The 24863-nt window shown below is 24.0% G+C and overlaps 1 protein-coding gene across 1 annotated transcript; it reads right to left on the bottom strand.

Annotated features, from left to right (window-relative positions):
• Positions 1-779: 779 nt before the first annotated feature.
• On the bottom strand, positions 780-24796 carry LOC126894671 (meiosis regulator and mRNA stability factor 1). Its single transcript, XM_050665853.1, has 27 exons — positions 24646-24796; positions 23731-23914; positions 23251-23663; positions 22490-22633; positions 22266-22426; positions 22088-22211; positions 19712-19884; positions 19168-19268; positions 18957-19098; positions 18755-18899; positions 17919-18033; positions 16618-16730; positions 16376-16525; positions 16133-16306; positions 15890-16068; positions 15595-15829; positions 15358-15539; positions 12982-13193; positions 9054-9277; positions 6295-6618; positions 5992-6147; positions 5302-5520; positions 5039-5245; positions 4710-4980; positions 3421-3572; positions 2398-2656; positions 780-2329 (listed from the first exon to the last, which is right to left on the bottom strand). The coding sequence occupies exons 2-27, from the start codon at positions 23759-23761 to the stop codon at positions 2280-2282; spliced, it is 4656 nt and encodes a 1551-aa protein (XP_050521810.1). The 5' UTR covers positions 23762-23914; positions 24646-24796; the 3' UTR covers positions 780-2279.
• Between the last annotated feature and the right edge of the window lie 67 nt (positions 24797-24863).

A 24863-nucleotide genomic window follows, 5' to 3' on the forward strand; every position in this document is an offset into this window, starting at 1 on the left:
CAAATCGCATTCAATAGTATCCCTCCAACTCTTTTTTGGTCTTCCTCTACCTCTTCTTCCTTCAACATTCATTTCTACAACTGTTCTTACAGCTTCTGATTCTTCTCTCCTCATAACATGACCAAAACATCTAAGTTTATTTTCTCTCATCTTATCCACGATTGATGCTACACCTATACTCCGTCTTATATGCTCGTTCCTTATTCTATCTTTTTAAGTCACTCTACTCATCCATCTAAGCATTCTCATCTCTGCTACATTCATTCTCTGCTCTACTTTTTTATCAACCGCCCAACATCATAGCTGGCCTTTTTACAGTCTAGTAGAATTTACCTTTCAGCCTCATTGAAATTTTTTATCGCATAAGACGCCAGACGCTTCTCTCCACTTCAACTACCCGCATTTAAATCTGTATCTTAGATCCTCATCAATACCACCACTCTTTTGCACAACTGACCTAAAATACTTAAAACTCTCCACCTCTCCAATCACGTTCTCGCCTATTGTCACTGACCTCCTCATTTCACCTACCTTGTGTTCTCATTTGTCAAACTCATACTCTATATACTCTGTCTTACTTCTACTTATTCTTAAACCCTTTTCTTCAAGAGCTGATCTCCACACCTCTAGCCTTTGGTTAAAGTATTTTATTATTCAATTAATTTGCATCTATTATCTCATTCATCTCAAATACACATAGTTCAGAAACTTATCTTTAACTCTCATCAATTGTTTTGAGTAATAATAGGTAAAGAAAAAAAGAAAACTTTCACTTTAAATTTCATTAATTAAATAAATTATTTATTTGATTTTAAAATAATATTTAATACATCATTTTTAAAAAAATAGAAGTATTTTAGATCAATGTACATATATTACATATATTTTATTATTTATCATCTAGTAATTTTGTACTAATGGTACAATCAATATAAATTATTAAAATTAACTATATTACTATTAACATCTAATAATACAATGCAATGGTTACTTTCAAAAATTAAAGAAAGAAAAACAAGGATTTGCTTATTATCTAATAATTGGTAATACAACAGTTAATAAGTAAACCTAAACAAACCATTTTATTAATTTAATTTTTTTATTTAACACACACAGTGTTTATAAAATGATAATAATATTATATTTACTTAGTATTAAATGGAATTATATAAGAAAAATGATCAACTCATATTTTAAATAGTAACATAATTAATACTTGTTATTATAATTAAATTTAATACTTACATTTATTATGACTTAGTATATAAATAAAATTATGTTTTTAAATTATACAATAAAATTTAATGTACATTATGTGTCCTTTGATCAAACATAATAGACTATTAATAGTAATGAAATTATTAACTAAGATAGATGCTACATATAAATTTTTTTTACAATAATACCTCTATAATAACTATGAATTAACATAATTCCTCGGTAACATTTAATCCTAACCACACAATAAATATTCATTGGAATAACATATAACTATGACTTTCAAGAATTTAACACAATTTTATTGAAATACTATACATTAAATTCTATAAATGAATTTTAAGAAAGGATTCCAAATGGAAAACATTTGCAATTTGTGTTTTTTTTTTTGTGGTAATAAAAATCATATACCTTAGACACGCACAATTTAATAACTAAAAAATCTTGTTTAAATCCTACTAAATAAATATCCAAATAAATATAAAACAATACATAATATTATGTTTGAACACAGGACAAAACAAATTGAGCAAATCATTTTTGGTGACATATTTCAATTACCAATGAATTTTACTTCTAATTAAATTAATATTTTTTTATCTAATTTATAGTACCAAAAACATATAAAAATAGTTATAGACTATATAAATCTAAATTATTAACATACTTAATAATGTTTTATCACAATTAATATTATTATTTTTAGTTATACATTATAGATATAGATATACAGATATAAATTAAGATATAATTATGTGATATATGTAATATAAATTAAAACATCTAGTAAACATATAAAAATCAAAAAGTGAGATCAATAAATACATCACTTTTTTCTTCCTAAATCTAATACTTTGTAAATATAAGAATATAAAGAAGTTTTTCTCAAGGAAAATGTTTTGTTTAAAAATCAAACTAATAAAAATTTTTAGTTACTTAGGAGTGAGTCCGTCCTTATATAAAAATATGCTATACAGCCATTCTTTATAAATACATTTATATATAATTTTTAATTTATGTCTTTCATTTAAAAAAAACTAGCTAACTCCTAGTAATTTCATTTAGGAATGAAAACGATTGTTTATACTTTGTGATCCATAACATTGGTTACCTAGTATAAAACATTGATCATGTTAAGAAGAATTTAATTGTTTTAAAATAATATATTGACAAAATTACTTTGATCATTAATATTGGCTGACTCGCCACTTCCAATCATTGGACAGCAATATTGTTTATCACCATAATGATTATTGTTATTGATTGTTGTAAGATTTTTATATGCCTTGGTGTCACCAAAAGGTGGACATAATTCAGTTGGCATGGGAACTTGTGATGGGTGTGGTGCTTGTGGAGGAGAATTGTTTACAAGAGACATAGGACTCATACTAAATATATCTGGATGCAGTTTCAAGTCAGGAAGTTTAACTAATGGTGTCTGAAACAAAAATAAAAGTATTTATTTTAAATACTTTGCATGAAATGATATTTTATATTTATATAATTTTTCTATGAAGAGATAAACGAGAAAATTTATTTTTAATTTCACAGAGGTATTGAAGTAAACATTTAAGAGTGAAAAAAATTATGTCAATTTTACAAAACCTATTATTATCATTTTTTAAAGTATAGCATTTTTATAATAAAATACATATTTTAAATAAATTTTAAATTAACAGTGACACCTTTAATTATGATTTCTTCAGCAACACATGATTTGATATTAAGAATAGGAGATAATTACTGATCAGATAATTAAATCGCTTCCGAGAGATGATCATTTAGCTGAATTATTCAATTAATCAATAACTCATAACCAAGAGATATAAATATCTCAATTGATCATAAAATTGTATGATCTTAAATAAAACAGGTATCAGCTCGGCCTAATCATTTATCATCATTTTCAGTAAGCAACTCAATGCAAAATTTAAGTTTTCAATAAAAAACGTACTGTTACTAATACATAGTTTTTTTCAGTTTATTTGTTTGAATGATATATATTTTTCTTTTATTATGATCCTTTTAGATCTAAGGCACAAATATAATTTACTGAAGATAGCTGTTAACAAAAACATTATAGCTATACATTTAAATACTTAAAAATCCTCTAACAATACAGTATCTTTATATTTAAATTTACAATTTACATGCCTTCAAATGTAAATAAATATTTGTAACATTTTAATAAGGAAAAAATACCTTATTTTCTTCGCCTAGCATATTATTTTCACTATAATTGATTTCTTGTTGGTTAATTCCATTTGTAATAGGTTTTCCATTGCAATGATTTTTTTCTAATGAATCAGGAGAGGAACATTGAATAACACTACTTGGCAAATTTATTCCAACACCTGGAATTCATAATGAAATTTAATTCACAAATATATAAATTAATTAAATTTATAAGAAAAATATATCAATTTTACAGCTAACAGACTGAATTAATCAATTTACATTTAATATATTTATATATACAAAAAAATTAATTAATCATACAAAGTTCTTACTTGTTCATCAACAATAACTATTTAATTTTGAAATTTCACACTTTATAGTATTTCAAAACTTTAATTTTACCTTAACTAAATAGTGCTTCTAAAAAATTATTTTAGTGCACTCTTTTGAGTGCTAAACCATCAATAAAAATAGAAGTATTTTACTTATGGTATTTGTTAGTCATGTATATTTTTTTTATTTGTAGTTTTTAAAATCATAGCTTGTGCTTTATAATAGTATCAAACTGTTTTTTCAAATGGAAACATATTTTGAAAATAACAAGTTGATAATAATTTTTTTATCATAATTCATTTTAGTTAAACTTTATTTATTAGTTATATAAACTAAATACTGCACTATATAGTACTTAAGTTTAATTTTTTTTAATTGAAATGCAACAATTATACTAAAAATGTTTTTATAATACAGTTACCTTACTTTTGAATTTAAAAAACAGATATTGGTAGATATGCATATCTGGGGCCCAGATGTGTATATATTTATAAAATATTTTTAGCTACATTGAAAGGTTTTATGTTGATCAACTTTTTTATAGGAATATATAATAGAGTAGAAATATTTTATGTTATAAGGAAAATAAACCTCTTAATCCTACTCTAAAATTATAATCTCAGAAACAACACATTAGTGCATTTTCAAGTCAATTAATACAAATTTGTACTGACTGATGGTCTGTTTCGGAATAACTTAACAAAATTTCTAAATCTAAATAATTCTAGACTCTACTTATAAAGCTACTAAAACAAATAAATTATTTAAAACTCCCTCATAATAATGTTTGACAAGTTAAAGAGGCAAATTTTAAATATTTTGGATATTTGTCTTTAAGCAGCTAAATGACACAAATAAATTATCATATAACCTATAATTCATCTAAATTTTTTTCACATAAAAGAATGAGATGCAATAATAATGTGATGTTTTTCTTATGTTAAATTAATATACTAGAGAAAAAATTCAGTTCAACTCACTTGCAAGGTCTCGATTTAATACAATATAACGTTTTGGAGGTCTTCCTTTAATCAAAACTGTGCTACTAATGCTTGTTAATAAAGCTATCACAGACTGGTATCCATACACTGCAGGCTGAATAGCTGTGCCAAACATACGTAAATAAGCAGCTTCAAGAGATGTTAATAATAAACGTCCATCAGTCATCATTAACAAACGGTAAATATCTTGAGCAAAAAGTTGTAGCGTAGTTAACTGAATATATTCTTCACCAAATTTTGTCTTAATAATCTAAAATATTTGTATACAAAAAATTAAAAAAATTCAATAAAATTAAAAAATAACTTACATTAACAGTATCAGTTAGCTTCTCTTTGATAGTTTCAATACAAATGGACTCACCAAACATTGTTTGAAATACAGATTGAAATTGTAAAACTGACATTCTATCATTTGATGAATGCTCCATTAATACCCTACGCACTTTAAGAGACAATAATTGAGCTTCTTTACGATCCACAGCAACTAACAATAACTCTCCATGATTATCCATTATCTAAATATATTACATTAATTTTAATAAAACTTCTAGAGACTAATACAATAACTAACTTTAACAGCATCATTAAGTTTTTGTAATAATTCCAGTAATGTATCACACTCATACATTGAAGGCTTTAGAGCATAACCATATTGCCATAAAAAGGCATTTTGTAATTGACTTATTGGTAATGGGTATGTAACTAATGCAGCTAATTGTTCACCAAGTACATTTTGTTTTACTTCAGTAGTTAATGATACACGACGTTCACCTTCCATATCATCTTCAATCTTAATTTTAAAATAATATAAATTTTTGTACAGAACATGAATTATAATAAACACAAGTAATGTTTGAACCGTTTGATTTTCAAACTAAACCAAACCAAGCTTAAGATGTTTGATTCAGTTCGAAAATCAAACTTAAAATTTAAAAAATCAAAATTTTTTTTTTATAAATTGATTATATTAATTATAAATTAATTTGAAAAATATCACACTGCATTTGTTGAGTAGCGATATAAAAAATATGTTTGCCTAAAATGATAAAAATTAATGTTTGTACAAGGTTAATTAAATATTTGTGTTGTTCTGTTTTGTTAAAATTTGACTCAAATAATTAAAGTTAGTTCTGTTTGGTTTGATTCCGAAGATCAGAGTTCATAACATCACTAATAAACACTTTTAACAAATTAAAAATTAAGATGGTAAACCAAAACCAAAACAAATCACACAATAAATAATAGTTAACACAAATAGTACCTTGACAATATGTGGTATTGCTTCAAATAATTCAATCAATTTTGTAAAACCAAAATCTGCTACTTTACATTGATGTCCAAAATGATGATGATAAGAAGGAATGAACTTATTAAACAATAAACTACATTGTGGAGCATGACTCAATAATTCAATTACCTAAATAAATAATTTTATTCGAATTAGACATGAAAATATCATTAGATATTCCATATTATCATAATATAACAAGGAATATTTATAACTAATTAATTAATTAACAATAAGTGTTAGTATTTAATATAAACAGATATTGCTTAAACATACTTCTTTAGCAAACGCTTTAGTTCGTTCAATTTCATCAGGTGTCTGTTCACGTTTAGGTATTGCCACTGACTTTTGTCCATCTAAATGCCCAATAACAACAGTATTTTCTGATACTTGTGATAACAAATCTTCTAATGAACAAAGTCCATAATCAACAGGGTCAAAGGTACGTCCTAGAGTTTTCTCAAAAAGAGAAGCAAACTCTACTACAGGAACTTGTTTACTAGCAACTGATTTGAGAACACGTAACAAATCTGATGTAAATCTACGCATTTGAGCTTTATGAGCTAAAGTCATAAATCGTTTATTTCCTTCCCCAAATACCTATTATACATCCAAAATGTTTAAGTTAGACTGCATTTTATTATTAGCTAATTCAATATATGAGATAAGTCAAAATAATAATAAAAGATAATTTCATTAATTTAAATTTATAACTAGTTTGTTAAAGAAGGGTAATTTTTAATCAATTTTTTAAAATAAATACTATATACTGTATAAATACAGCTTAGAAATTATAGATTTTATTTTTGTCTTATTATAAAAATTCTTAGCTTTCACTGAACCAATATTACTGATCTATACATCAAAAGAATCCAAATTATATCTAGTTGTAGACTTAAAATATCTAAAAAAAATTATAATCATTAAAAACAGCCATTTTCACAATTCAAAATTACTATACTTTTTTGGATTGAAACAAAATCTTTATCATCATATATATTGGGGACAATAATGTTTTTTTTAATGCTATTTTAGAAAATCTAACAAAAGCCTACATTTATATTTACCTCACTTTGTCCTAATAGTGAAACTATGTAAGTGTAAACAATTTTTTTAGTAATTCTATTAATCATAATAATTTAAAGGAAATGTGTTGATGGTGAAAAGTACATACATAATGATTGATTTATCTTAACCACAACATTTCTCCTTAAATAATAATAATTTAGAAAATTTTTATCTAAAACAAGTAAACATTTTCTTCTTTTTCCTCGCTTTTATCCCCACTACTTGGGATCAGCCACCTTAATCTTAAACTACCACTTGACACGATCTCCCACATCAGCCTATCTCATATCGTATTCAATAACATCCCTCTATCTTTTTTTTAATCTTCTTCAACCTCTTTTTCTCAACATTAATTTCTATAACTGTTCTTATAGTTTCAGATTCCTCTTTCCTCATAACATGACCAAACCATCTTAATCTATTTTCTCGCATCTTATCCACAGTTAATACTACACCTATAGTCCCTCTTATATATTTGTTCCTTATCCTATCTTCTCTAGTTACTCCGCTTATCCATCTAAGAATACTCATTCTTCGCTCTTTTCTCTTGTTAATCTCTGAACCATACATTATAGCTAATTTCATTATAGAACTTACCTTTCAGCTTCATTGGAATTCTCTTATTGCATAACACACCAGACGCTTCTTATCACATCACTCACCCACACTTAATCATGTGTCTTACACCCTTGTCAATCCTTTGTTCTTTTGCACAACTGATTCTAAATGATTAAAACTTTCCACCTCTCCTATCACGTCTTTGCTCATTGTTACTGATTTCCTAATTTCACCTACCCCATATTCTCCTTTGTCAAACTCGTACTATATATACTTTGTCTTATTCCTACTTATTGTAAATCCCTTTCCTTCGAGAGCTGATATCCACACCTTTAGCTTTTGATTAATTTCTTTCCTATTTCCTCCTATTAACACTATATTGTCAGCGAACAACATGAACCACGGTACCTCTCCTTACTTTTCTCTATAAATTTCATTCATCACTATACAAAAAAAAGTAAGGGCATAAAGTAACACTCCTAATCTTACCCTAAAACTTTTTGTTACTCCTCCCACACATTTTACTCTGGTACAAGTGCCATCATACATATCTTCTATTATATTGATGTACCTTTTTGGGACTCTTTTTCTCATTAATGCTACATTAAAACCACTTTCGGTACTCCATCATATATTTTATTCAAATCTATAATTATCATACATAACTTTTTCTTCTTTCCCCTATACTTTTCTATTAGTTATCCCACATAAAACAATGGCTCCATTGTTAATTTACCAGACAAAAAACCCTAAAATATATACTGGAAGCTAGGTTTAATGTTATTCTTATTAAGAGTCATTAAAAATGACTCTGTCATGCTCCTCTTCATAATCAAGTATAAAAGTCTTTATAACTTTTAAAATCTAGGTTTACAATTCATTATTATCTAGTCTTTTTATTAGTTGAATCAATTTCTAACGTTTAAATTATAAAAATATATCTGTTGTCATTAAAAAAAATTAATATGGTAATCTTATAAAGGATAAGGAAAAAAAAATTTATTTAGTTGAGAAATTAATTCTCGTATATAAAGCCAAATTATTTTTTTACAATACTTTAAAAAATAAATGGTATTTATTTAAAGTCAACAAAATGCAAATTACCTAATTATTTTATCATCAATAACTAAAATATTCCTGTGGGGTCAAAAATTACTCCCTTAGTTCTCAGTATCAAACAATTTTGAATAATTAAACATTTAAAAATGTATTTTTTAGAACTACAATATTGTATAAAAATAATATTAATATCCCTAAAATTAAAAAAATATCAATTTTCAGAATTGTATAATTTCTCATCACTAATAATTACACTTAAAATTAAAAAACTAAAATGATATATGGGATAAATTATATTTAGCTTTAAATGAATAACAATAAAAAAATGGTTCCATGTTGTAATAACTTACTTGTACAATATTTGGTAAAGCCTCCAACAGATCAATAAGTTTGGTGAAACCATAGTCAGCAACACGACATTGGCGACCAAAATGGTGATGATAAGCAGGTATAAATCGGTTAAATGACATTGTACAGTGAGTACAAGTTTTCAATAAATCAACTAATTCACGACTAAGCAAAGCTAAATTATTTGCTAATGGTGGACTAATACTTTTTAACCCACCAACACTGACTAAAAAAAAATTAATATTTAACATTTGATTAATATCAATTTATAATACATAAAACAATATTGGTGATGGGAAATATTGAATACTTACTATTCGATAGTCACTCAAAAACTATTAGAATAGTAAAAATATTTGATAGTTACACAATATATTCAAATACTTTTTAAAATATTTGATAGTTTATGTTAAAAATAAAATATTTGGTGGTATTAACATAATTTGAATAGGTAATTGGTAGTTTAAAATATTTGAAAATGCCCATCACTAATTTTATTTATTATTAATTGTATCCTATTTATAATCGTAGTACCCTGAATAAACAGTTTTAAACAATCCTAATTAGATTGTTAGTGTAATTAAAACAATAAAACTATAAATCTGACTATAATTTTACATAAGACTAATATTTTACAAAATTTAACTTTACATATTTTTTTACGAAACATTTTGGTGTAAAATGTTCGAAAATTAAAAATGATTTATATTCAAAAAATTAATTTTAGCAAATTATTTTTTTATTTAAATTTTTTGAGCAAGTAAAACTAAGTAAAAAAAATTTTTGTAAATACCATTTTAGAAGAAAATATTAAAATCTATAATTTATATTCTATACATTGTTACGCTAAGTATGTTGGTTTTAAAAATGATAATCAAAAACTGAAAAATTACCTTTTTGAACAAATTTTCAACCCCGTTTCAGACCCGAAGGGGGTAAGTTATCAAAGCCAAATTTTACACAAATAACTTTCATATAATAAAAAACAAAATATAATAAAATAAGAGCCATCCTACTTGCGACTTATCCCAGTTTATTTTTTAATATGCTATAACTTTTGAAATACTAGTCCAAAAGTTGTTAGCGATTAGTCATTTTATTAGTAATATTATTATCTAACCTATAAGTTAGTTAATTATGTGAATTGCCCTTTGAAAAAATAAAGTTGATACACTTACAAGGTATAGGGAATGAACCTAAAACGAATTAAAAATGAATTGACCCATATTTATCAGTTTTTACCAACGACTCACAAACTAAAAATAAATAAAATGGTACTTTTTACTATTATTAATTATATAATAATTTATTTTAAGTATTCGTTAATTATCTTTTTATTATAATTAAGTGTACTTGATAAAAATTTTAGATAGAACTATTCGAATAGTTTTAAAAACTATTTGATAGTTTATGCTAAAAACACACTATTCGGTTGTATAAAAACAATACGAATAGTTATTCGATAGTTTAAAATATTTGAAAATGTCTATCACTAATAAATATATAAAATCTCCATTATTTTTAAAATATGAAATTCAAACTAACTTATGTAAATCATATTTGTCAAGTAAAAAGATAAAGTCGCGGCACAAAGGGGATGTGGCATAGTTGGGTCAAGTATAATGATATCTGACAGTGATTAAAATCAGTATTATAAGAAACAATTTGATGTAAATTTGTAGAAAGTGTTTAATTTTAAGAAATTGGCGGATTATTCTAAAAGCAAAATGAACTCCTATTTCTATATTTTTATCCTGATTACAAGTTTTATGGTATATAAATGTAATAAATAAATAAATATATAATAATTTTAAATTCCTTCATTAAATATTTAATAAATTTGTTCAACTTTAACAGCCATTTTCACATAGAAAATAAATTGTTGAAACAATTTTTTTTTTTTAACTTATAGTATCTAACACAAGCTTTAATTTAATGTGTTTAAAAGATGCAGCAATTTCGAAAATTTTTCAAAATTTAAGTTGAAATAGTTCTACTTTTTACTAGAATATTTTAAGATTTGAACACCCTCTGTTTAAAGGGAAATGGTCTGAATAAAAAAAAAATATATGACGAATGAAAAGAGTTATAGCAATTTACAGTTCAAAATATGAAATTAAATTATTTTTAAAAAAATTATAGAACTTTTAATAAAAAGAGATTAAAAAATAATAAATGATAGACACAAAAAAGTAAATAAATAAATACATTATAGTAAAGTTAATTTTTGCTCAGTGTCGCATCATCAAAGCTAAAATGACTGAATTAAAAAAATTAAAAAAAAAAAGGTAAATATTATATTAGACAGACAAATATTATATTAGAAAACTGTTTGCCTCAAATCTTTCTATATTATTTTAGATATAATTATAATTATATTTATAGATACTAAAATTTTAGTAAAATGAATTTGTTTTTTGTTATTTCTGATATAATTCCTCTAACAAAATTACGAATTATAATTAGAATACAAAAAATTATGCTCAAGTAATGTTTAAGCATTTGCAAGGCGTTAATATAGTAAAATATAGTCATTATTACGCAAATTCAGGTTTTAGCAATTACATATTAGGGTGTCCCTTATTTTTGTAATTTTTGAAAAAACTTCCAAAATTTTTTCTTTTTTATATTATTGAAACATATAAATATTAACAATTTTTCACTTAAATAATATTTAATTTTAGCTTCGATGCGAAGCTGAGAAGGTATTGGTTTTATTATGATATATTTTTTTTGTGTCTATTACCACTTTTTCTCAGCTCTCACCGAACTGATTTCTTTCAATGATAAGTCAAAAGATCACAAATCGTATATAGTTAAAAACATTTCCCTCCAAAATTTCCCTTCTTCCCCGTAAATAGAGGAAATCTCTAAAAAAATTACAAATTTAAAAATCGCGAATTTTCCAAATTTTTTCATTTTTTTATACTTAAAACTGCCATAACTTTTTCAAAAATTAATAAATCAATATAATTTTTTTTGTAGATACATGATGTCTTCACCTATCATTTGGTATATTTTTTTTATAAATCTGACCCCTTACCTGCCCACAGGGGGGGATTTAAAATGACAACTTTTTTACAAAAAATTTACTTTTTCAACTTAACTTTTGAAAGTGTTCTGGAAATACTGACACTTTTATATATATCTTAAATTAAAGCTAATGTAATGTTCTTTATTATGCGAAAAAAAAATTTCGGACTTTATTTTATCTTCACGGTGAAAATGGCTACCAAATGCTATTTTTGTGTGAAAATTCTCGATTTTATTTTTTACATTTTTAACTGTATAATGCTATAACTTATTGAAAAGTGAATGGATCAGAACAATTTTTTCATGAGAAGTAGTATTTACATACATCTTTCAATCGACATACTTTTTTATTAAATCGGACCATTTCCCTATATACGGGGAGAGGGTTCAAATCTGAAAAATGCATATAGAAAGTAAAACTTTTTCAATTTAACATTTAAAATTGTTCCGGAAAATTCTGACCCTTTTATATATATCTTAAATTAATCAGTATGCTATTTTTGTGTTCAAATTCTCGATTTTATATTTTATACTTATAATCATAAAACTTGTAATCTGGATATAAATAAGGAAATAGGAGATCATATAGCTTTTGGAATAATCCATAAATTTTATAAAATTAAACACTATCTACAGATTTGCATCGAAGCATATTTTATGATAGTGATTTTAATCACTGTCAGATATCATTATACTTGACCCAACTATGCCACATCCCCACTGTGCCGCGACCCCACTGTGCTGAGTTTTTATTTTTTTATTAATAATACTATTATGTTTAATACATTTTTTTAACTACTCAGAATACTTTTAATTATTTTTACTGCTATAAATAAAATTATCAAACGAATATTCAATAACTAATTCTACTATAATTGTAAAAAATAATGAAAATACCTTCTGATTTGGTATCAGATTCTTGAGTAGATGATCTGGTGGACATATTTCCAATATCAGAAGCTGACGATGTAGTAAGGTATTTAATACCAACACTACAACTTTGCAAAAGTTCTACACCATTAACTGCTGTAACAATATGCTCTAAGGGAACTCCATTATCATCCGTTTGAATTGGTTCATTAAATGCTGCCTCATAGCAATCACAAATACTAAAAATAGACAATTTATATAAAATCAAAATAAAAAGAAAACTAGTAAATAAATTTAGTAATTTTTCATGTATACACTTGATAAAGTGTATTTTAAAATTCTCGTTTAATGATGGTGACTGAACAAATAGCCATAATTAACACCAGATAATAATATAATATAATATGATAATAAACCATAAATATTACCGTTGACATATAGTATATAACATACAATGTATGAGAAGTTTTTGGTAATCTCAAAATATAATAAATTTTAATGTTAAGAAATTTAAAATTACACGTAAGTGTAGTCTATATAAATAAATATCATAATTAAAAAACAATTTTCACAACTATGAAGTATCTTACTACATTTTAATAATCTTATAACATTTGAAATAAAAATTGTTTGTTGTTTCCTTATTTTAAAAATTTTTAGAGCTTAGAATTACAATCATATTATAAAATTTATATTTTTTATTTTATTACCAGAAATTTTTAAAAAATGTGAGATAGCGAATTTATATAGTAGATTATAAAAAATAATTTGGTAGCAAAATCTCTTCTTAATGTTTTGTAGTTTAATATATAAAGCATTTTCAAATTTTTAAAAATTTGAATTTTTTTGTGTTTATTTTATGATATTAAATATGCTCATCAGAAAAAGATAAAAGTAATACAATCTTAACAAACTTGATATTAGTTGAAGATATTTTTTCTATGAAAATTATCCATGCTTAATGGAGGGATTATAATTGAAGTTAAAAATGTAGTTATTTTATCATTACAACAATGATTTAATTAATAATCATATAATTTTGTATATTATATGTATAATTATTTTGTATAAATAAAATGTTCCAACGGTTTAAGTCAATTTAAAAACAAATATTTAGTGGTTAGTAATAATAATTTATATTTATCTTAATATTAATAATAAAAAAAATATTGAAGAATCTATGACAAAAAAGTATTTACATAGTATAATTTTATTTAAAAATTTGTATTTTACAAATTTTAGAATAAAAATTATTCAGTAAATTACTTTTTAAGACCTTAATAAACCTCTAATTTAAAATTGATTGCAAGTTCTTGAAATAATTTTCATAATATTTTAGAAAGTTACACATAATTTTATAATAATAACATTATTTTTTGTTTGTCTGTTATTAAACACCAAATCATACATGTTCCACATTTCTGGAGGAAATTTAGGTGGTATAGCTGGTCTACAACCACGAGTCCACTTTCCCTCAATGTATGTAACTTTGATATAATTGGCAAATTCAATAACCTCTTTGTTAAAATCGTCAATTGACTTATCAAATGTTTTCAATTAAATCAATGTATATTTAAGAAAGGTAATCTCATCAATTTTAATAAGCTATTTTGTATACTTAGTTGACTGTAGTTTAAATATTGCTTTCTTAGTCCTCGATGAACAATTTGTCGCCATAATGATTGTACAAAATGAAACAAGCATTCTTCAATCTCATTAAAGGCAATTCTCAAAACATTAATATTAGTAGATTCAAAATTACTCACTGCATATTGTAGATTTTATGTTACATTTAAATACTATGAAGCGTTTTTAATTAGCAATAAATTATAATACTTGAATGTAAATGGTCATATTTTGTTTTTTAGACATATTACTTTGGTCAAAATAAAGTATGAAAATGTTGGGTTGGACCAACTGTCCTGAAACCAAAATCTCATAACATAACTAATGCTTACAATTAGAGTGTAAATATTGTGTTACTTCTATCTTTCTATGATAAACATAAATTAACATTTGATACCATGAAATAAATACAAAAAAATTTTAATTTTTACAAATATTAAATGCTCTAGAAATTGAATCACAAAATATTATAAATGAATTTTGCTACTAAATTATTTTTTATAATTTATTCTGTAAAATATCTACTTGGAATTTTTTTTTTATTTTTAATTCAATAAAAATAAAAAAAATATACAATTTTTATATCATTATTATTTTAGGCTCTAACAAGTTTTTAAAAAATAAAATAACGAAAAATTTATAAGATTTGTTAGAACATTATAAGATGGACACCTATAAATTTAGGTTCATGCAAAAATGATCCTCATTTAACTATTCTTTAAATTAACAATATATTTTTATATTATAAAGTAAAATCATAAAGATTATCATACTTACGTGGCAAGGATTAAATAGTTATTGTGTGATGAAATCAAAGAATGAAGACGAGTAGAAAACTCTGCTAAAGATACTTTTACATTAGGTAATGCAGGCATTTCTAGTTCAGCCCAACCCTTATCATCGGTAGGTTTTGTAATTCTAGCATGAGTTGGGCAATATGAAACTGCATCACTTTTATCCTACATAAATATACATTTATGTACTATATAAATTTTATTAAATATAAATACTCACTAATAAAGACATAGGCATAGAGGGTTGAAGAAGAGGTGAAGGAGTATTCCGATGTTCTGGATTTAAACTTATTATTCTATGATTTGGTTCTTCAGTGATTAAACACACATCTTTCATTTTATATAAGTCAGATACAGATACTGAAGTCATAAATCTGTTTTCAAACATTTCACGGAATTTAAATAAGGGTAAACGTTGCCCAGGAACTTCTGTTAATATTGACACTATTTGAGATCTACACAAGATCGATTTTCAGAATTATTTTACATTAATAAAGTATTAGATTAAATACTACCGAAGTAATGTTGGATTCTGTGGATAGCCCGAATGAGCGTAAGCAATCATTATTCTTTTAAAGCCAATTTTACGTCGATGAAGTTTAGAAATTGCATATTGAGCATCCTGTTGACTAGAAACCCTCACAGCAGCAGCAAAATTACCATCAGATTGGTAAAATACAGATACATGTAACACCTAATGTAGACAAGAAAGACAATTTTCATTCGTTATGTTTTAAAATCAGATATAAGTATCATACCATAACATGTTCACGAAACGTATTAAATAATATACTTTTCATTTCAGTAGAATCAATATTTTGATCTAAATTAGTAACATGCAAGTCAACAGGATGTGTTTGTTGAGTAATAATAACAGGTGGTTGAGTTGTTGGTAAGTTACTAAAAGATGGAGATATTGGATGAAAATATCGCTAAACAAATAAAAAATAATTATATACCATGGCTTAATTAAATAAATAATAAAATATAACAAAACTAACATCAGGATTTGTATTCTCTATAATAGCAGGAGGACTAACTCTTCTTGGTACATTAACTATAGGTGGTGGAGGAATTGAAGTATTGACACCAAACATCATATAAGGAGGGGGACCACTTGAGTTTATCAAATTTGGTCTAGTACAACCAATCTAAAATGGAAAAAAAATTTAAGAGGTTAGGACTATTTTTTTGTATATTTAATAAAATAATTCTTTTACATTAAATTGAACATTATAAGTACCTGAGTATCTATTTGTGAGCCACCATTAGGACCTCTTTTCAAAATTGTAATAGGACCACCATGGTTCATTGCAGCTGGATACCCATGTCGCATCCAGTTTTCATTCTGTTTCACTACAATTTATAAGGTTAGTGGAAGTCAAAAGTGTGAAGAAATGAGTATGTTTTAACTTTATTTAACAAAAATACAAATATTGTAGATCAAGTTATAGCTATATTTGTTAAACCTTCTTTTAAAAGTTATGCTATGTAATGACCTAACCCTCATAGAATTTTATTCATTCATATAAAATCATTAAAACAAAAAAAAACATTAGTTTAATAATTACTCTAGTGCTTAATGAAAAATGTTTTTTATTTTTAAATTAATAAAATTGTTTCTTATAATTTATTTGAGGATTTAAAAAAAAAAAACACTAGTTTATAAAAATATAATTTTTAATTAAAAAAAACCTACAATCAGGGATTAGTTTTTTATGTTTTCAATAAATTTTAATCAAATCTCTCAAGTAGTATTTTAATTACAGTATTCACTGACCTTTGAAGGGGTCCAACAAAAAACAAGTTTTTGAATTGATTCTGATAAATGTTTTGATTCCATAAAAATGGAATTATAAGTTTTAGGATTGCTTAACTTTTTTAAAGTGCATTGTATTAGCTTTAATTTTATGTAAATTTAAATAAATCATGTTTATTGGAATATTATCAAAAATTAAAAACAAATTAACTTTGATATAATTTTAAATGCTCCCCAATTCTTAAAGATTGGAATTTCAAAAAAATTATGTAATTGACAAGATAGATGTCTAATGTGTTATTAATACAAATTTCATAATAATTTGTTCAGTTTTCAAAAATTTATTTTAATATAAAGTAAAAACTAAAGTAACAACATTGACTATTTTATAACTCTATATATTTTTTAATTATATGTATAGTAATAATAGCTTCAACTAGTTACAATTTGTGATATTTTGAGCAAAATCAGTTCAGTAGAAGTAGATCAATTTGCATTACTGATAAAAAAAAAATAAACACAACAAATTAAAACCAATAGCTTCTCAACTATGTAGCAAAGCTAAAATGTATACATTAAGTACTAATCATTAATAATCAAATATAATTAAGAAAACATTTATTAAACTCATAAATTCAATACTTCACTTAACTACTTCAAAAGAAATACATATAGTAATAATGATTTTTTACCAAGTCATAAGATAAAAAAAACTTTTTGATAAAAATAATTTTTAAAGGTTTGCAATAAAAACATATATGATATATTAGAAACTCAATATTTACATGGAATTGGTAATGTTGTTTTCTGAGTTTGAGTAACAGACTGTTGTTGTTCTTGATTTTCTCTTGTACCTAATATTTGCCTTCCCTTATAATTAATATGTCCTCGTGTTCCATTCTAAAAACGATTGATAATTTAATCCTCATGTATACTTGTAAATTATTCTAATAAAGTTTTTTATTTAAACTTAAAAAAATGGGTATAAATAGTAAAACTATTTAAACAAACAAATAGACATTAATGATATTTTTTAAATTTTACAGGAGAGCCAACATAAAAACATTACACTTAATTTAATATAATATAAAATTTTCTATGGGTTTTATATTAAACTATTAGTTGTTTGTGTTTTTCAGACAAATTGTATTATAGATAAATTGTTTTTATACATCAGTTCTAATTGTATTGAGTTCAACACCATTTTTACTATAAAAATTTATATCTAACTAAATATTGTCATTTTTGGAAATAATACTTTCATCTTGTTACTCTACAATTACTACAATAATTAACTCTACCCAATTATAAAATCCAGAAATATTTAAAATAAAAATGACCAAAAAATTAAATTATCTATTGAAATGTTATAGCTGAACTATAATAAGTTTTGATATCAAATTATAGTAAACTAATTATAAATTAATTAAGCACAATAAAAAATAACAAAAAAAATTTCCGAGTTATTTTACAACTTATTTTAAAGAAAAATAAAATTTACTACTGACATTAACATAAGTTTATTAATATTACTTTGATAATAATATCAAAATCCTGTAATTTTTTTAATTTATTTAAAATATAAAAATATTGTCATTTTAAAGTTATTATCTTTTCATACCATATTAATTTGAGGTCCATTTAACCAAGTCTGTATACCAACGGAGTTTGATGTCAGCCATGGATTATGATGCCTCATAGAATTATCTAAACTAGTATTCATTTGAGACATTCCAAATCCTCCTTTAATTTGTTGTCCATACAATCTTAAAAAAAAATAATTCATTATGGTGAATATAAATACCAATGATATACTTAATTACCCATAGTTACGATTTTCAAAAGGAGCTGGGGAAGTCACAGGATTTATATTAAAACGTGAATGCATATTATTAGTAGATGAATATTGTATAGTAGTAGCTATATGCTGAATATTTTCTTCTCTTGTCTGTACTAATGGTTTATCTATATAATATTTTAATTAAAATAAAATTAGATTGAAAGCAAAAATATTTATTATATTCTATGATTTACTTATAAAAAATGTAGATTGAGATTCTTCTTGTACAGCAAATGGTAAACTAACAACTATTTGACTGTTAAAAACTCGTTCTTTGTTCATTCGCTTTTGGGCCCTGGAAATATATTAAAACTATGATTTTATGAAATCATTTGCTTTAAAAGATTTACCATGCTTTTTTCTTTAATTTGAATTTATAGTAATAAAAATACTGACACAATACTAAATTAATTAATAATAAATCACAAATTTAAAAGACTAAAAAATAAAGACACACAAAATAAGTTACTTATACAATAATTTTAAAGCTTAGAGAAGAAATTGAATGCATGACTGTAATGGAAGGCTCCAAAAATACAATTGAGTGGCTTTTAAGACTAGATGCCATCTATAGGGAATACCATAGGGAATATTGTATAAAAATAATGAAAATGAACAACAAACATATGATAGGTATATATACATAACTTATCTATAACTATGCATGTCATTTAACTAGATTAAACTGATAACTAAAATATTATTAGTGTCAATTTTATCATAACTGTTTTTATTTACCTGGCAGCCATTTCTTTCGTTGGAAATCGAATTGTTGTAGAGCAGTTATTAATTACTCCTACTCGACCTCCACAGTTTTCTGACAATCTTTTCAAACGATTTCTAATTTTTGCGGGGTCAATTCCTACTGGTAAATTGGAAACAATAACTTCAACAGGAGTATTTCCAGATTGCTAACAAAAATTATGAATAAATTTATTTAAACGAAACTATTTGAGATATAAAGAGATTAATAAATTGAACATAATAAAAATAGATGTTACATTTTTTTTTTTGGCATAATTTATTTCATAAATAAATCAAATAAAAAAATCATGAAACAATATGATATTTATGTTGTAACTTTAGACTAACCTATTTAGCTCCCCAAAAAAATGAAAAATGATGTTTATTGTCATATACATGTATAGTGTTTTTAAGGTAGAGTAGAAATACAATTAGTATTCTCAAAAATGCTATTCTAATAGGCGTCTATGGGTTTATTAAATTATAAGTAAAAGATTTGTTGTTAGTTTAATATATTGTTAGTAAAATTAAATGTCCTTATAAAATCAAACCTAAATGTTTTTAATCTACAAAAACAATACTGTTAATTTTGGCATTTTTAACATAGTTTAATAAAAATACAATTTTTTTCTTTTAATTAAAAAAAATTTAATTTAACAAAATTTTATAATACACAACGATTAAGAAAATGAACCAAACAAAATGTCAAAAGAAGGGGCAACTACCCCTTTTGCCTTTCTCCGGACGCGGATGATAATGTCTATTATTTTCCTTACATCAGCATTCATATATTAGGATATAAACCTAATGTATGTATTGTAATTAAGTGGTTTGGACATTAGAAATATTATATATTCTATATAAATTTATAACAAGATTATAAAATAAAATAAGTTTAAGAAAATCAATTTATATAAATTAAGATTTATCAATCAGAGTTCTTTTAATTTTAATACAAAAAATAATCATAACAATATAATAATCAATTAATTTATGTCGATAAAAAATAGGTGTCCTAGAATTACTCAACTAATTAGTATACAAATTCTGTGTTTTTTTAAGTAATACTAAGAAAAATATTTGCCTGTAAAATTAAAACATTTGCTTTTACTATAGATACTGTGTTTGTATAATAAAGTGCTTCATAGTAGACAACTAATGCATAAGTGGTATAATCAAATTACACAAGTTGTTCAAATTTTAATTTTATATTGAATACTATTGCTTATTTACATGTTTTTAATACTTATTTTTAAAAACTAGATGTTTTTGTAAAATATGATAATTTAAAATAAAATTTTCAAATAATTATTATATTTTAATAATAATTACCTATTTTTCTGTTATATTTTTTGTAAAACTTATTAAATGAACATTCTATAACACCCTTATTTGAAAGATTTAAAAAAAAAATTTATCATGTCTTTTATTATGTATTAAAAGAAAAATACTTTTTACGTCTCAAATAAAATGTATTATTAGGAATCTGATTGTTTTAAAATTGCTATTCATTTGCTATTTAATACACAGAGTAGGTATGAAATGTGGGCGTAGAACACATACACTGGTATGAACCACCTTCACTACATACCCACTCTACTTAATAAAATATTTGTAATTCAATAAATACTTGTCTTAAAATTGTTATCGATCCATCAAATTTTTTTACAAAAAAAAATGGCTAATATGTAATTTTGTAAAAGATGAAAAATATGCTTTAAACATAATCTAAGAAGGCAATATTTATTATTAAATAATTTCAATAAAATAATAATTTTATCAAAAACTATAAATGTTGTCAGTTAAGTCTGAGACACTCAAACTATACTGTCCTACAAAGCAAATCGTTAAAAAAACTAAAATATTAATTTTGAAATAAATATATGATAGCAATTATCATTTTCTTTTTACTTTAATTACTTGTATTAGTCTATTTGATTTAATAATTAACACAACATCTTTATAGCTTTTTTGGCGAGGAATACAATATAATAATAATAATAATAAGTATGAACTGCAGGAAATAAACATTCAAAATAATAATGATGATACAATATAAAAACTATTAATATACAATGCTGTTACTTCGTTTTAATTACAGAATTTTTACTTAGTTTATGTAAGATAAGGTGTTCATACTTAGAACTAGTAATTTATATTGTTACTTATTACATTTCTAAAAAATCATAATTGTTTTTATAGCTTTTTCAGTACTATTTTAAATATAATTTTTCTATTAAAAATGTGCATAATTATACTAATATGAATATACCATTCATCAGATACACTATTGCTTAGCACTAGATTACTAAACAAGTCACTTAAAACTTGCATGTTATTAACAATTAGATAAATTAATAAATTACTTACTCGAAGTGCATTTCTTAATGGTAGCATTTCTACAAGATGAGTATAATTATAATGCTCATTAGCACATAAAATAAGACTTTCGGAACACAGCTCATTATGTAACAATATTACATGCATCTTTTTTCTAAAACATTTCTTACTTATGAATAATATAAATTAACACTATATTACTATTTACCTATGCCTAATATCACAAAGATCAGATGCAAAATTTACATCCCCAGATACTAAAACTACAGCTGCTGGTGAACCATGTAAATCAGCAAATCTTCTCATCGAAAGGCGAAGTTTCTCGTCAGCTGCATTTTTACACACTGAAGTAACATGGACTAAATTAACCTTTAATACAAAATAAATTATAACATTAAGTTATGTACCATAATTTTTATTTCAAAATTTTACTTGAGCATCATTTAGTTCTTGTACAACTTGTGCATTTTCTTTTTTTACATCACAAACAACAAGAAACTCTGCTTCTCGATATCCAATAAAAAATCTATCTCGTATAGCTTGAGCTACAGCGACTGCTGATCTACCTTTAGGAACCTAAAATTATTTAAAATATATAATTTTTTATGAAAAATTAATATTATTATTAAGTATAGTGTTTATGTACCTAAAAATTTTAACATATAAGAATATTTCATAAAAAAAATAACAAAAAACTATTTTCTTAATTTTCTTTTAAATAGTTATTTAATAATATGAATAGGATTTTGGCTAAGTTATCCTATTTTCAAAGCACTAATAATTTTATATAATTGCATAGCTACATTTTTTTAAGTATATATTTTTTATGTAAGAAAATAGTGATTATATTTGAGCTTTTAATATAATTTTACTATTATTATCAGTAACCAGTTCTTAATAATACAAAAAACAAAACAATAACACTTTTGAAAATTCATTAAGTTTTCTTAAGGTAACATTTTTATCTTGCGGGTATAATCAATAGAGTTATTAAAAGAAGTTTAACTGAATTCTTTATTAATGACAAAATAATTTATTTTTTAATGAAGTAAACTCTAGAAAAATAAGATTAATTGAATACATTTCAAATCAGTGTAGAAAATTTAAAGTTATACTATTTCATGAATAAAAGAAAATAAGTACTAACTTATGTTATACTTATATTTTATGAAAATAAAAAATTTAATTCTTACTTGACAATTTTCTATGTCCCAAAAGACACCAATAGGTGGTAAATAATGAGCAAATGAATGTTTGTAAGGAAGAGAATCAGACGAATAACCATGAGAACAAGAGTTTCGAAGTCTTGTAGGTTTCTTATTTTTTTTGTACGATATAAGCTGGCTATTGTTTGGCTGTCTTTCTTGATCAAAAATATCAGAATTTGAATCTAATGAATTTGAATCTGATTCAGAATCAGAATCACTGTGTGAATAAGAAGAGGAAGCAGTTGTATTTTGAGGTAAAGAATCTTTTTGTGAAACATAATATCCATTGGTTATATGTGGAGAAGGTGGAAACTTAAAATTAGTATCTAACTGACGGTCACTTGAATATGAATCAATGTCTCCAAAACATCCAATTTTTTCTTGACGATTAAAAGATACTGAAGCATAAAAATCAAAATTACACAACAAGTTAATAAATTGCAAGACAACTAAATATGAACTTACATTTTCGTGTACAAACTATAACGTGATCCATAATAAGAACAATACCATAACAGATAAAATCTATGGAATATACCTCAAATAATAGTTGAGGTATTAAAGGTGCAACTAAGGTCAATTTTTTTTTTCAAAATATTTGTGATCTAAATATAAATTTTGGTATCATTTGTGTACCAATTGATTAGACCTACAAAAAAAAAATGTATAATATTTATTAACGTATTAAAAAGTTTTATCTATAAATCTACAGAGGTAAAATCTAAAGTATCTAATTATTTTTTCTAAATATGAATTTTAAATAAATAGCTTACTATTATTTCATTTATAACTACTAAATAAAATTAATATATATGCATAAAATTTGCATCTAAAATAATATTGTAGTAATACTAAAGATTAATTTGTTTTTACAACATAATTTATAAAAAAATTAACAAAATTATAATAAATGTATTTTTTTTATTAGGTATGACCCTAAAATGTTTAATATACTTCTATTAATAAATTCTTAGCATAATAATAATAAAAAAAGTTAATTACTTTAAATATACTAATGCATCTATAATTTTTCTTTGAAATATATCACTGAGTACAATTTATAAAACTATATTAATGTAATTTCAAAGATTTATCAGGAATTAATTTCAAAATAGGCAGCTTATTATGACTATTTCTCTATAATTAGTGAAATTTTCTTTAAAATTAGAGAGTAATATAACCCTAGACAGCAACAGTATTGAATTAAAAATGTAATAATTGATAAATTACACATAGACGACATCTTGATCTCAAATAATATAAAAACTTGGAAATAAATATAATTTATGGTAATATAAAAGTGATATTATTTTATTACATTTGAGTAAAAACTGAAAACAATTTGGTTCTTAATTTTAAATAATCTATTAAATACATTACCTTAATGATTGAGAAAAAATCGATATTCTTTAATGTATATTGAGTACACTGTACAAAGCATTTGAATCGGAATTTTTCTTTTTAAAAATAAATTTGTTAACCCTATGAAAACAAAAACACGAATAGGATACTTGTGGTGAATAAATGTAATGTGCAGTATACTTGTCTATGATGTGCAGAATAAATGTAAGTTTAAGAACCAATAAAATATCAGGTGG

This window comes from Daktulosphaira vitifoliae, unplaced genomic scaffold, assembly GCF_025091365.1.
Source record: "Daktulosphaira vitifoliae isolate Bord-2020 unplaced genomic scaffold, ASM2509136v1 Scaffold_1, whole genome shotgun sequence".
Taxonomy (NCBI): domain Eukaryota; kingdom Metazoa; phylum Arthropoda; class Insecta; order Hemiptera; family Phylloxeridae; genus Daktulosphaira; species Daktulosphaira vitifoliae.

Bases quoted from the DNA above. Each gene is read 5' to 3' on its own strand.
- LOC126894671 (XM_050665853.1), bottom strand. From the start codon at position 23,761: ATGGATCACGTTATAGTTTGTACACGAAAAT. The intron at 22,634-23,250 runs GTAAGAATTAAA...AAATAATTTTAG, and splicing joins GGGACATAGAAAATTGTCAA to GTTCCTAAAGGTAGATCAGC. The intron at 16,307-16,375 runs GTTAGTTTTGTT...TTATTTGTTTAG, and splicing joins TAGAGAATACAAATCCTGAT to CGATATTTTCATCCAATATC.